This window comes from Eleginops maclovinus, chromosome 18 (assembly GCF_036324505.1).
Source record: "Eleginops maclovinus isolate JMC-PN-2008 ecotype Puerto Natales chromosome 18, JC_Emac_rtc_rv5, whole genome shotgun sequence".
Lineage (NCBI taxonomy): Eukaryota > Metazoa > Chordata > Actinopteri > Perciformes > Eleginopidae > Eleginops > Eleginops maclovinus.
This window is the reverse complement of record NC_086366.1, coordinates 11,777,411-11,793,446: the sequence shown is the minus strand read 5'-3', so window position 1 is coordinate 11,793,446 and position 16,036 is coordinate 11,777,411. Positions and strand designations below refer to the sequence as shown.

General features: G+C 40.5%; 1 protein-coding gene across 4 annotated transcripts in view; it reads left to right on the top strand.

Annotated features, from left to right (window-relative positions):
- Positions 1 to 16,036, top strand: part of limk1a (LIM domain kinase 1a) — a 45,309-nt gene that overhangs the window by 11,840 nt on the left and 17,433 nt on the right. For 2 of the 4 annotated variants that reach the window (XM_063907186.1, XM_063907187.1), the window contains one exon: positions 11,970 to 12,108. In XM_063907186.1, the coding sequence (XP_063763256.1) occupies positions 11,970 to 12,108 (139 nt within the window). Of the gene's footprint in view, positions 1 to 10,751; positions 10,809 to 11,206; positions 11,284 to 11,969; positions 12,109 to 16,036 lie in introns of those variants that run through there. The other 2 variants (XM_063907188.1, XM_063907190.1) reach the window with 2 other exon arrangements.

Below are 16,036 nucleotides of genomic sequence, written 5' to 3'. Positions count from 1 at the left end.
AATACTTTAATCACATGTTAGAAATTCAATTTTGTCCCGGTTTGCACTAGATAAACTCCAGAGTTAAACCCTGCGTGTGCTTATGGAAAAAAAGATTAACGCTCTAATTTTCTCTATACTTTGTGAGTCCTGTCCCTTTTTACATTTGACCTTGATCATTATACTAAAAGTAAGCAGAAACGAGCTTTGTGAGTATTCAGAAAATGTAACATACTTTATCATACAATAAAAGCATGAACTCTGAATAAAAACGATGATTAAATTACTCAAGCACTTTATGGATAGTTTTTTAAATAATTTAATCGTTGTTGGACAAACATGACACTTTGCTTCACTTTGGAAACCAGCAATTGTAAACAAGCTGTGTTCTGGATCAGACCATTGAATGTATATGTCACTTGACTTTCAGCACAGTATATCAGATCACATTGAACTTGATGATTTTGATTTCTGTTTCACCTGTTAGTCTTTTTCGATTGTAATCAGTACTCTACAGATAAAGTTCAATTTGCAAAAACTCAAGAGCTTGTGCTGGTGTCATGAAGATAAATCTGTTGACAGTTATAGCACTTCTAGGACTTCTGTGTTGGCTTGAGAGTCAAACATTAAAGGTCGTTCTTGAATTGCACGAGGCTCACCTTTTGCTGCGACACATAGTGAAGTCATCCCGCAATGTGCTGCGGTGATCAATCATAGAAAGCTTAAGATGCTGAAAGATCATTTGTTATATCGATTTCTGTATTCTACCTTTACCTCAGCGTCGTTGTGATGAATAATGGAACAGTTGCCTTAACAATAACTGTGAGCATTACAAACCATCGTGCTGTGCTATAGGGTCTGATAAGACTATAAACACATTAATCTGTTACTCCTGGACTACCTTGACTGTAGTTTAATAGACTTGTTTGAGACAAGCCGTTGTCAGATTTGTGTCTGCCGTATTCAAGACTTTTCTGTCCCCATGTCAACGAAGGCACCGAAAAACCTCTCGCAGCAACACGGTTGCAGTTTTTGGAACCACAGTTTCTCTACTCTGATTTCAAAACTCCAGCTCCTAGATCCGGGTCCAGTGCTGATTGGTTCAGATGTTGGATCAACTTCATGACATCTTATAGAGACTTTTAATGTTTGGTTTAATTGAAGAGAAATCTATTTTTATCAGTCAAACTATGATGCATATAATATGTGACGGTTCCAGTCTATGAACATTTTTATTTCATTCTCTAAGCAACACAAAATGAATTGCCTGACAGGTCAATAAAAGAAGAATATAAAACATCTTAACTGTTGTTATACTTCAGTACAATGACATTTTACAAGGCTTGAAAATGGAATAAATGAAAGCAGTAATGAAAACATTAATAGCAGCATATCAACTAAAGGCACTATTATAATGAGAGGTACACCTTAATAAATGTTCAGAGGTTGGTGTTATAAATAGTAAGAAATTGATGTTAAATATTGGTAGATGAAAATATTGACTGATATTGATTTGTATAGCCTGTTTGATACTTCATTCATATCACAGTCATTTTATTTAGTTATTTCAGCCCTACATGGGACTGGGACTCAGCTACCTGAACTGACTCACTGGGTTGATGTCACCCTCCGGGGTTCCTTCGTGTATCAGTATCCTCTGTTTGGGGCTCAGCTGTTGGAGACAACTCTCTAAACTGTTTTGTGAAAGGGACCTGATAATGAACAGGAAATCTGCTGTCTCTGCTGAACAACACTCATCATGGTTCCCAGAGCTCGCTGAAACCTTTTTATCATTTCCTCTCAGAGAAACAAGTGAAATGGCCAGGACCCCTCTGTCCTGACAGTCCGTCAGTCAGGGCGGCTTAGCGCTCACAAAGGAAACTGCTGCCGAGCACATCGTTTACCCAGAGTCTGCCAGCGCTCCTGTTTACCCGCTAAATGGACCACCCGGCCACTAATAAAGAGATTGCCTCCCACAGCCAGGGCAGAGCCAAATCTACAGAGGGGAGCAGCTTTAGCTACTGTTTAAAATGCACAACCTGCTCTCTTCTTCTGTGGTTTAGTCATTTAACTGTAGCAAAATGATCCTGACGGGTTAATGATGCTGAGCTTGTGTTTGCCAAGGTCAAGGGAAAGAGACTGATGCCTGATTTTCGAACCCTTCGAACAGAAAGAGGTGTGGGGGTTTGCGTGAGGTGATGAGGTAATCCTTTTCATGAGAGGGTGACATCATCGCTCTGGCATTCTGTGTTGCCATGGAGAAGTAGGAGGAGGGGAGGATACAACAACGGGACAAAAACAGGGCCTCGTGGGAACAAGAATAAATGTCCTTGAGAGTGTGTGTGTGTGTGTGCACGTGACTGTGTGTGTTTGAGAGAGAGATTCCAGTCACAAGAGGGAAACTAACCATTACTTTCATTGTTCATTAATTTGAAACATGTTTTCTTGATTAATCACCAGAAAGTGGTACAACATTTGATCAGTATTTCCGTATGCCAAAGGTGATGTCATCAATGTTTTCATTTTGTCAACAACTCAATTATATACACAGAGAAGTAAAGAATCCAGAAAAAAGAAGTCAAATCGATTAAAAAAGAAAAATTAGTCAAATAGATTAATTCATTATCAAAATAGTTTGAGGATAATTTAATAGCTGACTAATCTATAAGTGTAACACAAATAAGCACACAGGTACTGTATGTTAATCCTTTAACAGAAACGGTTGTAAATCTCGGCACTGGACCAGGAATCTGCATTAGGGGTGGGCGATATACCGGTATGATAGTAAAAACCGGTATTGTGCTGCGCCATGATATGAATTTTGAGATATCGTTGATACCGCGGTATTCAGAAATTCATAAATTGGCGTTCATGTTGGGTCGCATTATCGAAAATTCTTTGTCTTCTGAAGTATATTCAAACGGGCTTCGGAAGATTAACCTAACAACAGATCTCCGCTGGATTAATGAATGCCTGGACGTGTTCCTAAACAGCCTGTCTGTTCCTAAAACAGCTGTGCACAGAGTTCTCGTGCACCTAATTTCCATACAAAAACGCTCCACGAGCTCCTTATAAGGGCATGCAAGACGTGCGAACAATCCAGACTCCACGCGACGATCAAAATCATGACATTATTTAGGACATCACGATGTCTAGTAGAATCATGAATGTAGATGTGAAACGGAATTTTTTTAGTCCGTGATAAGCATAATAGCGTGTTTTGAACAAAGTTTTGGAAATCTTTTCCCCCGTGACTGATTTCGTAACTTCTAGCAAGCAGGGGCTGGCTTGAGTGGAATGGTTTTTCAGTGAGGAGACGCACAACCCTAAATGCATATGCAGTGAATGATATTGTAATTATGCCCATTATTTGATTTAAGTAATACAATTCAACAGAAGGTAAGCAAGAAATAAAGGCCTGGTCCATATACAAGCCTGCCCCAAATAAAGGCCAGTGCGATGTGCAGCCTAAGTAAATAAAAGCACTCGGCCACAATTTGAGGATTTACGGTGTAGACCTATTTTTATGAGCGGACGTTGCAAGCATTTTTTGCTGCGCGGAAGTAGAGCTAGCAATAGTGGATCCAAAACAAGAAGAAGAAGAAGAAGAAGAAAAGACGACGACGACGAAGAAGACATTGAAAATTAAAGATGAGTCAACAGGCAGAAAAGAATACCCAGGTGCAGGATGACGAATTGGTGAAAAAGAAAGGGGGCACCTCTGTCGTGTGGAACTGGTTCGGTTTTAAGATCTCCGACCTCGAACAAAAAAATATCTTCTGTAAATTGTGTCGCCGTGCTGTTTTAGCGAAAGGTGGAAACGCCACCAATTTATTAAATCACCTTAAAACGATGCATGTACGAGAATATGCAGATTGCATCAAAATGCGAGAAGCAATCAGCCCAGGAGCTCGACCAAAGACAAGCCAGACTTCCACTCAATCGCTTCAGCAATCACTACAGACATCATTCGCTGCTGGTACTCGCTTTGAGCGGACAAGCAAGAAATGGAGAGACATCACGGAGGCTATAACCCATCACATTGCGAAGGACATGGTACCCATCCAAACTGTGGAGAAAGTGGGTTACTTCAAACTCTGGACCCAAGGTACGAGATCCCGAGCCGGGAGAGAGTTTACGGCGAAGTAAGCCAAGTCGATTTATGATGTTAAAATACATATTTTGCCTCAACTAATGTCATTTAACTAAGAAGGGCTATTCAAATGTGATTCAGATTTTTTTCCCCTCATATATATCGTGATATAATATCGATATCGTCTGGACAGTGAAAAATATCGTGATATGAATTTTACCTCATATCGCCCACCCCTAATCTGCATCTATTTATGTCTCCGCTGAGAGGAAAAGAGAGGGGTCTCCCCCAGACAGCCTCCCATTTCCTCTGCTTGACTTTCACCCGTTTGTGTGTGTGTGTGTGTGTGTGTGTGTGTGTTTGTGTTCATCCCTCTATCCCTCAAACCCCTTGTTTCTTTCCCAGAGGTTGTATTTCTCTTTGTCCGTGAGGATTTCAGCTTATCCTGCAGAGACACTAACATCAACTGAGCACTTTTTCATGCAGTAGACACATTTGTTTCCATCAGATTCGATACGCTCAACGGTTATTGTCTTTTCTGGAAGGCAGAAGTACAACAGTGTATTGGCTTATCGATCAGAAGTACTCAAAAGCATTTCTGCTGTCTTCGCAGATAGAAAGGAGACGGATGTCCTTCTGAGCTTGGCGCAGATGATGGAAGATTTAATAATTAATGAAGATGTACACATGTGTGTGCTGGGGGGGGGTGGGGTGTTTGAGAGGTGTGGCTCCTCGTAAATCTTTCAGCCTTGCATCTGTCCGTTGATAGTGAACCTGCTCACACCTCCACCAGAACACACACACCGTTTCCTTTTGACTCCTTCTGCTTCCTGCAGCAGTGTCAGCCCACACCTCATTTAATGACCCGTGGCCACACACACACACACACACACACATAAAATGCTGACCACAACTGGATGGTCAGCAAGGTTTGTGTGTGAGTGTCTGGTTTGGTCCCATTTTACTGCAAGGCATTAACGACTCATCTTGAAACAAGTCACACTTATTTATTTTATAAATAAAATATCGGAGCTGCATGTTTTCATATACGAGCTTTTAAAAGCTGCACCTATTTATCGATTAATAGTGCTAAAATAGTGAATACATTTGAAGTATTCATTTCAAGCTTCTTGCTGGACATACTTGGTTCTAAGACTGTTGGTGAACAAAATAAGTCTACAGCATAGATCTGACTTTGGGCTTTGGCATCTTTCTCAATACATTTTTAACATTTTATTCACTAACAGTCAATCAATTAATTGAGGAAGCTTAATGGCCACTCAGAGAGCGCAGACTTCCATCAATACGGAGAAATCAGTATCTGCATCAAAGTTTATTAGATTGTTTATGCCCATGCTTCACCTTTTCACTGAGTACCATAAAATAGGGATAGTAGATTTATTCAATAGTCCTGATTCCTGCTGACAAACAGCCAAACTAAACTACAGACATAACCTCTTTGGTGGAGGTAACTATTGCAAGATAATTTGTTAATGAATGAAAATTCTGTTCTGTTAAAACCTGTACAAAACTAAAACTTGACCTTAGTAACATTTTATTGGAGCAGCTGCAGGGCAGACTCGTGTTTGAGCTACAATGTTAAACAACATATTTCTGCATGTTTAGCAGCAGGCACTGAACTAATGGAAGCATTTAGATCTTATTAATAATGAATTGTCCATCTGCATATCTGCCCATATCCTGTGTTTCTGTGTGACCTTAACCTAATTCGTTTTAAAAGCAGTCAACTGTTATTGATTTATCTGCACATTGTCTTCTGTTTTAACTGAGGCTATTAATCAATTGCTTTAGTTTAACCCCATAGACAGCAAAAGCTATAATTGTATGTATCTGCTGAACATGAATGGTGACATACAGTATGGTAATGCTTATGAGGCATATTTCTAATTAGTTGAGGCAAGTCCTTAATATTTAATGATTGACATGTTCATCCTCTTCATGGTAGCACCTCAGTCCCTCGGGGAATATAATTTCCTTCATTCACTCAGGCCTGATTATTTTCCTGAGGTCATGAATATAAACTAGGACTAATTAATCATGTCAACCATTGACCCGGGTCAGGCTGCCAGCTTGATAAATAGTATGCACAGTCATTCAAAACATATTACATCATGAAACTGTCCAATGAGACCATATCACTGGGAGTCACAAATGTTTTTAGCAGCCTTATAAAACCAGCACATGGGAAATGAATCTGGCATACCATCATTTTATAAGACAGAGTTTGTTTGGTTGAATGCATCCTGTGGTAATGTCGCTTATCGAGAACCGCTTATACAGCAAACTTTACCGTAGGTCTTTACAAAATCGTGCCCCAAGTGTGAACTTTATCAGATGGACAGTTGTCAAGAAACTCAAAGAACGGACAAAAATACTCATTTTATTTTAGTTAGATAATTTAAACCACACACAAACACACACAATTTTCTGTGTATGTTCTAAACTAAAACTATCTTTAAGTTGTTTCTTTCACACATTAAGATTCAGCACAAATCCTATTGCCTTTTGAACTCTAAAATAAAAAAGAAATATCTACTTACTTATCTACTATCTACATTACACGCAGTTTGTCGAGAGAGAGATTTTCTCTTGTCAGATATTTGCATTTGAGAACTTTTTAAAAGAATTTGGCAAAAATGTTCTACTAACTTACAAGAAAAAGTGAAGATTATAAACGTTAAAAAACAAAATGCTTCTGTATGAATTTGTTTGTGAACTGGTGGATGCAGAATTTGGTTGTAAAAACACTTTGAGTGGGCGCAAAAACTTCAAGAAATTCTCAATATTGAAATGCAATATTTGCATTTTGCCATGATGATACAGAGACTTTTACTTCTGGTTTGTTTTCTCAAAAACCTTCAAGTTAACAATATCTTATTTACTCTTGGAGGGGTCCTGCCCCTCAGGTTGTGAACCACTGACCTGGCAGACAAAAGTTTATAAAAATAAGCTTTTGAGGTTATAGAGGCTACAGATAGAGTAAGTGATTGTGACAGCACTCTGCTGGAGTCAAATGTTACTGAACACAGAGGGGGGAAGGTGAGAGGCCAGGGAAGAGGCTCTCTCCTTTTGACCTGAAAAAAGGCATTTATTACCCCCCCAGACACTTTTAGCTAATTCCATCAGGGATTTGAGCAGGAAGGGGGACAGTTGCAGATTTACTATCCCCACTCTCTCGTTCTCATCCTCGCTGTCATTGGTTGTTAGCTTTACCTCAGGGATCCAGCAGCATTTCATGGTGTCTCAGATCAGCTCCCTCTCACTTCTGTATGGGAGTAATTTATGTCTGAGCATCCTGTCTTTTGTTTTTCTTTTGTTAACTATTATGGATTGCTTTGCTGAAGGAATGTTTCATTTTAATTTTTGCACAGCGAGGTTTGAACACATAGCAGGCAAGTGAGGGGCTGCTAAGCTTCATATTCTGCTAGATTTTTGGAGGATCATAGCAGAGTGGGCAAAGACTCTTGAGTCTGTCAGGCTGATAATCCTCTTAAGCATCCATGCCGATGCACACACTAACACAGTCACACACAAAACATTTTGAGCACAAACACACGTGCTAACTGGAAAAAGCATAGATTTGTTATTTAGGTGTTGTTGCTTTTTTAATAAATTCATGTAAATGTTGAGTTTTAACTGTGCTTTCCTGGCTTCTTCACCTCTGAGATAAGATTCTTGTCCTGAAGGCAGAAATGTGGCATCTCCATTCGGGAGTCTTAATGTATTCACTCATATCTTTAATACTCTGCTGCCACTCCCAGATCTGCTCCAGGAGGTTTTATGTAGAAACTGCATCTTAGAGCATTGAGATCCCTCCTTTTTGCGGTGTGTGTGTGTGTGTGTGTGTGTGTGTGTGTGTGTGTGTGTGTGTGTCTGTGTCTGTGTCTGTGTCTGTCTGTGTCTGTGTCTGTGTCTGTGTGTGTGCAAACCCATCTTTGGACACATACAGTATGTGTATCATCCTCCCCAGGTATGACTTTGCCTCAGCAGGGGTTTGCAGGATGCGAGTGTGTGCAGTAAAAATCAGTTATTACGAGGCAGAAAGCCATGACAGCTGAGTAGCTCCTGGCTCCTGGCTGCAGACTTCTTCTGGAAGCCTTGACCCACTTCCAAGTCTCCTCCTCCCCCCCATGCCCACCCAAACATGCTGCATAGGGAAGCAGCTCTGCCACAATCTGCTGAGCTGCAGTGAAGCTCTGCATGCAGACGGTGTGCACTATGTGTTTGTCTGCATGTGCTGCAAGGTTGTGTGTGTGTGTGTGTGTGTGCTGCTGTGTGTGTGTGTGTGTGTGTGTGTGTGTGTGTGTGTGTGTGTGTGTGTGTGTGTGTGTGTGTGTGTGTGTGTGTGTGTGTGTGTGTGTGTGTGTGTGTGTGTGTGTGTGTGTGTGTGTGTGTGTGTGTGTGTGTGTGTGTGTAGGCTTACGGTAGCTGCAACACCTTGGGCAATGTCATAGAGTTGCTGCTTCTGCTGAATATATGTTTGAGTGCTTCACTAGTTGACCTGTTCAACAGCAAGGACAAAGTGTTCAAGTAGTTTTAATGTTAAAAGCATTATTTAAAAACTAAATATTTCATGAAATTTAAACCTGGCTTGAGCAATGTATGAACTATGTTTTTGGAAATCAACCAGCACATTTATTATTGTCACATCAGAGCTAGACACTATGAAATCAACAATTTCAAGGACTAAATGTGACTCATATGTAAACAGCAGGACATTGAAATGAGACCAGGGACAAAGTAAATTATTGTGCTCCATCCTTTGAAATCATGCACACTCTTGATATTTTCAGAGCAAAAAGCCCTGGGTTTTAAGCTGCCCTGTGCTGGGACGAGGCCAGACGGCTGGCTGATGGAGGGAAGCTCCACTGGGAAGAAGTGGAAACACTCACTTAGACATGGCTGTTAGACACAGACGGATTTAATACAGATTGCAAAAAAGCACATACAAGCCTGTAAGCACGCAGATGTATGCGCACCAACGCACAGATACAGAAATGTTTTTTAATATAAGCAAAGGGATTAGCACACATTTTGATTCATGGCCACATGCAGAGAAAATGCACCCACTTAGCCAAGTCATAAAGATATGTCTGCAAATAAGTCATAATGAATAAAAAATTAGCCGGAGAATCGGAGCAGCGGGAGCGGTACTGCAGTCGCTTTACCGCACCGTTGTGACGAAAAGAGAGCTGAGCCAGAAGGCAAAGCTCTCTGTCTACCGGGCCATCTTCGTTCCTACCCTCACCTATGGTCATGAAGGATGGGGCATGACCGAAAGAACGGATACAAGCGGCCGAAATGGGATTTCTCCGCAGGGTGGCTGGCATCTCCCTTAGGGATAAGGTGAGAAGTTTAGTCATCCGGGAGGGACTCGTAGTAGAACCGCTGCTCCTTCGCGTTGAAAGGAGCCAGTTGAGGTGGTTCGGGCACCTAGTGAGGATGCCACCTGGGTGCCTCCCTAGGGAGGTGTTCCAGGCACGTCCAGCTGGGAAGAGACCGAGGGGTAGACCTAGGACCAGGTGGAGGGATTATATCTCTTCGCTGGCCTGGGAGCGCCTTGGAATCTCCCAGTCAGAGCTGGTTGCCAGGGAAAGGAAAGTTTGGGGCTCTCTGCTGGAGCTGTTACCTCCGCGACCCTGACGGAAAAGTGGGAGAAGATGGATGGATGGATGGATGGAGATGGATGGATGAATAAAAAATGATCTGTTACATAAATAATAATGAGTTAAATTATATTGTAAAATCCTTTTGGTTTCGATAAAAATTATCATCTTTTATAACATCCCAGAAAATAACCTTTACTTGTCTGTTTTTACGTGAGTATTTTGAATATCAAACCAGTTGCTGCAGAAGATTTTGTCTGCTTATTTGCATTGTTAGTGAACTTAAAATGTGTCATATCCTCCCTTAAGGCTCTTTATCACCAGATTATCCTTCTCGGTCGGTCTCTAACTCTCTGTCATCCGCCCTTCAGTCTGCCAGCATCTGATGTCTATCAGGCTGACGTCACTCTGGACTTCAGCAGCTTGCATTTTAACCCTAGTGACAGACCGGACAGATCTCTACAGATGCATATCTAATGGTGTCTAGTATCAGATTGTCTGTACGAAATGAAGATTGAAAACACAGTCTTACCAAAACAGCTTCCTTTTTTTAAAAATGCAAACATTAATGCTGCGGATTGTTCCTGAAGAAATAAAGGCCTACATGTTTTTTTAAAGTATAACTTCTTTATAAAGGTTTAAATCTAACTCCACCCACTGCAAACTTTTACTGTGATACAACCTGTGCACAATATGACAGCATTGCAAGCCTAGCAAAGTACAGGAAGAGTAGGTGGCATTGTGAGCCATTTTCATATGATGAAAGGGAGATTTTTTTTATTATTAATTAAGAAGGTAATGTCCATATTGACCCCATGTGATGTTGTTCTTCACAGTACAGTAATGTCAGGTAACTTAAAAACATGTTCGTATGTGCAGTAGCCCACCTCTTCAAATGTAATTTCTTGTTTTGTTTTTAATTAAGTTGCACTGTTATTTGAATACATGGATGGAGCTGTTCGGGTACATGATTAACTTAAACCAGATTTGTATTGCCGGAAGGAGATGTAACAAAATAGAGTGAAGCATTCACTGCCCGGTAATCGAACCCTGATCACTAGAATGGGAGGCTTCCGGCCCACCGGCGGGCGTTTCCCATCGGAGGAATTGTAAGCCGCACTGTCAAACTTTTCCATTAGACTGGAGATACAAGATAGGTTATGCGATGCTTACAAATCGTACATATTCAACAAATCATCCGTTGTCATATGGTAGGGCTCGTCATGCTGTTAAATGTGTTTGACATCCCGAAAGTAAAGCTAGCAAGCTAGGCTAATCAGCCCACGTTCAGAAAGCTAACGTTAGTGAGCGCTGCCGTTGGACATCGCTTTTTTTTACTGAAGTTCAACACCTGCTGAGTCATTGAACAGCTTTTACACACAATATATAATTTCTAGTAGAACTATTAGTTGATGTGTTTTTTCATACTTTACTCAATCACTTCAAAAATCTGTGTTCGAAATCAATTCTGTGACCTGAGTGAGGGTTTTCTACTTGCTTCGATTTTTGTAACCAAACATAGTGCTACCATTATATTGAGAAAGGTGAAGAAGATACAATACAAATACTAATAAAGTTTAGAAGGTAAGTTATGTGAAAAATTCTTCACCAAATTTCTGTTTCTAGCAACACTTGTTAGCCTATTATTAGCCTATGTAAAATAATCTAATAAACAACTGACATTTCCATTTGGGTAAAAGCACTCTTTAGTTAAATGTTAGGTCAAAACACCCTGGATACTAAACTGATTTCTGACTTGACTTCTGATACTGATTTATGTTGGTTGATGATGTTTTAATACGGGACAGACTGCACTGAAAATCATGTTGTAATTGACTGCAATGACATGAGTTATTTTGTCTCTGTGGTCTTACCTCTATGATGTACTATGTTTCGAAGAAGAGTCACAAATTGTGTGTTTTTGGTGTGATCTCATTGGTCTCCACCTCAGCAGTGCTGGTGTGTGATGCACCTACAAAGGGACTTATTGTTATCACAATGAGAGCTATAATTTGGGGCCCTGCAAGGTGTCATTACAAGTGTTAAAGTGTGATTTAAAGATGGCAGTTCAACATAATATTTATCAACTCAATAACAACTTCCCTCAGTGTCCTTGAGGTCTTATACGATGATGTTGGACAATTGGACATTAGCTGGCTCAGCTTATGTAGAATTATTGTAAAGTTGATATTGCACCTTGGTCCAGCTTTTGTTGGGGTTTTTTGTTGCTTAACTTCTGATGCTTCTTTTTCTGTCTTTTCTTCCATCAGGTGTTGTGAGTGCAGTGCCTCGCTGTCACACTGGTATTATGAAAAAGATGGACGGCTCTTTTGCAAGAACGACTACTGGGCCAAATTCGGGGAGCTGTGCCATGGCTGCAACGACCCGATCTCCACCGGCCTCATCATGGTAAGAGGATCCACCCACTGACTCTCCTCTCTCATCAACCCCCCTGGTTCTTTGTCTGCTGATCAACCTCAGGTTACAGCTGGCAGACACACACATGAATCCATACATCTACAGCCTCACTGACTGGTGTGTGCCTACATATAGACATGCTTGTAGGATCGGTGCCAGACCTGTAACTGACCCTGATGCCTTAGACTGCTTTGTCAGATTGTCTTACAGACCACCTGTGAAAGTGGGAGCTGTTGTTGTGACACATGAGAGCAGGGTGGTTCATGTGCAGAATAGATGTGGTCACAGCACCGGAAAGCCGATAAACAATAGAGTGGGCCTTGCTGATAAGCCCTGCTGCATTATAGAAAAGACAAGATACCAGCATCAAAGGAGAGTTGTGTCTATGTGTTGATTAGTGATGGAATCACACAAATTCAAAGCTTAAAGGAACTGATCAATGAAGACTCCCCAGCTGAGGCAGTAGGAGAGGAGCAGCTGAGGCTATGGTAATGTTTTGTTTAAAACAAGATATCTCAAGAAGTCGATTTGTTTTGAGTTATTTATGATTTTCATTTTCCTATTTCAAAGACAAAATGATGAATTGTTTAATACAGAGCATATTCAGATTCTGTAAGCAGGAAAAGAATCCCTATTTACAAATCTTCTTTCTTATAATGTCTTTGACATATCTCTGCCAACTTTTCAGTTTGTCTGACATTACATTATTCTGGCTTTATACACGTGTTCACTGATAAATTAAGGTTTCACTTAAACTGGTGGGTGTATTTGGAAATGTCAGTACATTTTAATAATGTTCAGGAACAGCATGCTGCAAGAGGAACATATTCCTCCCCGCTCATTCATCACTTTGCAGAGTTGTTTTTGGTAATCCTTGTTGTTCTCACACCACCCATAGAGGTAGATTCTGATTTAGCAGCCATGGCAGCTAATGATCTGAAAAATGTCAGCTCTATGTGGAAATATTCTAGACTCATATTCTGGAAAACGCCGCCTGTCTGCATGACGCTTTTATGACAAAAATGCTAACTTATTATTTCCTTTTTTTTCATCAAAGAAAATGTTTGAGTACTTTCTGAAGTGGGATTTGAGCTGAATGATCTTAGTTTCTAGTAAAATATAACGCATGTATGAGTATTACCTTTTGTACATTTTCTTTAAAAAAATTATCAATACTGCTAAATGTGTTATTTCATTTCCTTTTTAGATCATTTTTAAAAGAAAATGTGACTGTTAGAATATGTTTTCGTGGCAAGTTTAGGCTCTCAAATTCCAGACTACTGACTCGATCAATAATTTACTAACTGTAGGTGGTCTTTGATAGGAGAAGATGGTTAAAATAAAAAGCCGAGTTCATTCATTGCACGTAAGGCATCTTGTTTGACACATTTGCCTCCTGGGCGGATACAGCAGCAAGATGCTTCTGGCAGGTCATGTGTCATGGTCACGATGAGCACAAATCATTCATGGCTTGGCCTTTCTTGTGTGTGTGTGTGTGTGTGTGTGTGTGTGTGTGTGTGTGTGTGTGTGTGTGTGTGTGAGTGTGAGTGTGTGAGTGTGAGTGTGAGTGTGAGTGTGAGTGTGAGTGTGAGTGTGAGTGTGAGTGTGAGTGTGAGTGTGAGTGTGAGTGAGTATTTATTCTTTCTCGAGACAGCTTGCCCTTTGGAGTTCAATCTCAGTAATGAAACATGTAGGAGACTCTAAAGTGAATGAGGTGGAGATTTTGCAGCACCGACTCTCCTCTTCTTACTTCGTCGTTGGTTTATTGCTCCTCTTACGGTGCAAAAACACTGATTGACCATCTCTGCAGTTACACACGTTGCCAATATTGCCCGACCAATTGTATTACTGCGTAGATATGAAGGACAACTCCCTACGCCTGTGCCACACCCAAAAGAAGAAGTCTACTGCGTCAGTCCTGCACCGTCACGGACATCTGTGCAGATAAGCAGGGAACACAGTCCTATTTTAAAATTCACTAATGCAACCGCACTTGAAAAGGCTTCTGTCACAGTAAGAGAAAACACTTCAAGCTTCAGTTAAAGCCAGAGTCAGAAAATTGGACCTTGTGGTCAGCCAGACAGAAACAATGATTAGTGTAGAGTACTTCATCACTCTTACCACAGTGATGTCAAACAAACAAGCTTTGCTCTTAGACCTACCATTTGGGAATGTTTTTCTAATTGTTTGCTCAAAACTACACTTCTGTGAAACCTCTCAAACTCCTCAAGTCCCTGGTATTCAAGTCCCTCTCTACTGGGCCGATCAATTACACTGCACTTTTGTAACAGCGTTTGTTCTCTCAACATGGGGGTTAGACTTTTGCTTCCAATGGTTTGATAAAGTGTTGATTTGAAGGCCATAAAACAAGTGTACTTTTTGCTGTGGTTAAGATTGAAAGACTTCAAATGATCTAACAGCATATGAAACTCCGTCCCCCAGACACACGTCTGTCTTTGGAAATGTGGGGGGTTGTATTTTCAAAACCAACATTTCAACTTTTAGAACTTCTCATCCATTTTTTGTTCAAGCCGTTTTTGAGTGCAGTTTTCTTTTTTGTCGACTGTTTCCAGGCTAAAAAATTAAGTGGGAATTTATTTAATTTGTTTTGACATGTTGTGTCAGTGACCACGACTGTCCTGTGGATGGGGCTGTGTCCTAATTGAATACAATCACTTAGAAGTTATATTTTATTAAGGGCACTGTGTGTGTTTTATAGTATGAGCTAGCTGGTGTGTGTGTTTAGGTGTAAGCAAGTGTGCGTGTGTGCAGCTTCATCTGCCACTTCTGCTCCTGTCAGCACCTACAACCTTGAGTTAGCTTGTAGTAATTCAGGCAGATGAGGTTGCTCAGTTATTTACTGCCCTGCTGATTCTGATGCATGTGCTGAATACTAGGTAACTTATGTCATTGAATTTCTCTCCTCTCAACCCTCAACCCTCCTTCATTCTATCTGTCTATCACACCTGTTATTATGGATGATGTGCAGTGATCCCAGCCAGCTCCATATAAGTTTAGAGCAGTCAGCCTTTCTGCAAACAACTCAGGGCTGAGAGCCAACCCATGGGCGCGGGGCCAGACATCGACCTGGGCCTGTTACACTTCAGCAGTTCGACAGAAGAATCTGGTCTCACGGTTTCTCACCCTCACTGCGTTATCTTTGACACAGCACTCTGTAATCAGCCTGCTCTCCAAACGCCTGAAGGTCTTTAGAGTGGACTTTAATGTTGACCAGCATGGCACTAAGCAATAACACATCATGAACTGTAACATTGGTGCATAAAGTTTGCCAATGCCTGGCGCTGAAACACTGCAGGGACAAGCCATATGTGTTTCTTGCAGACATTGTGGTTTTATAATTGGGCCTAATGTATAATGTGTTCTATTTGAGTACATTATGTCCACATGAATATAGAAAAGCCCCTATCAGGTCAGTGGTTGCTTTTTTGGCCTTACTGGGTATTTTAAATAAATGTTTGGGAATTTCTTTGTTTCTTGTTTCTCTTTCTTTGTTTCTAAAATCGCATGAAGTAATGAAACAGCTGAAGGTTAAACCCAAGATGTTTCTCTGACATCACAAGTGCTTATTATTCTTTTGGACTTTTTGACATTACATGCACCCAACTCCAAATCACATGTTCTCAAAGTTACGTCATGTGCTGTACCACTTCCCTCAACCCATCTAAATGTCAGGGTTTGTTTTTTGTCTCAATCTTAAAACTACATTTGGATTGTTTCTTACATGGTTTAAAAATAAGAACAACAAAGGAAAATAATGAATAAGTCATAGTCATCAATGTCTAAAAAACACCTTTCACGGTATGAATTAATAAGTGAGAACAAGTTTGAGTGTTTTCATTAATGTTAAATGTGCTAAATTATTATATTACTCAATAGTAAAATTTTCAGTTGTAGATTA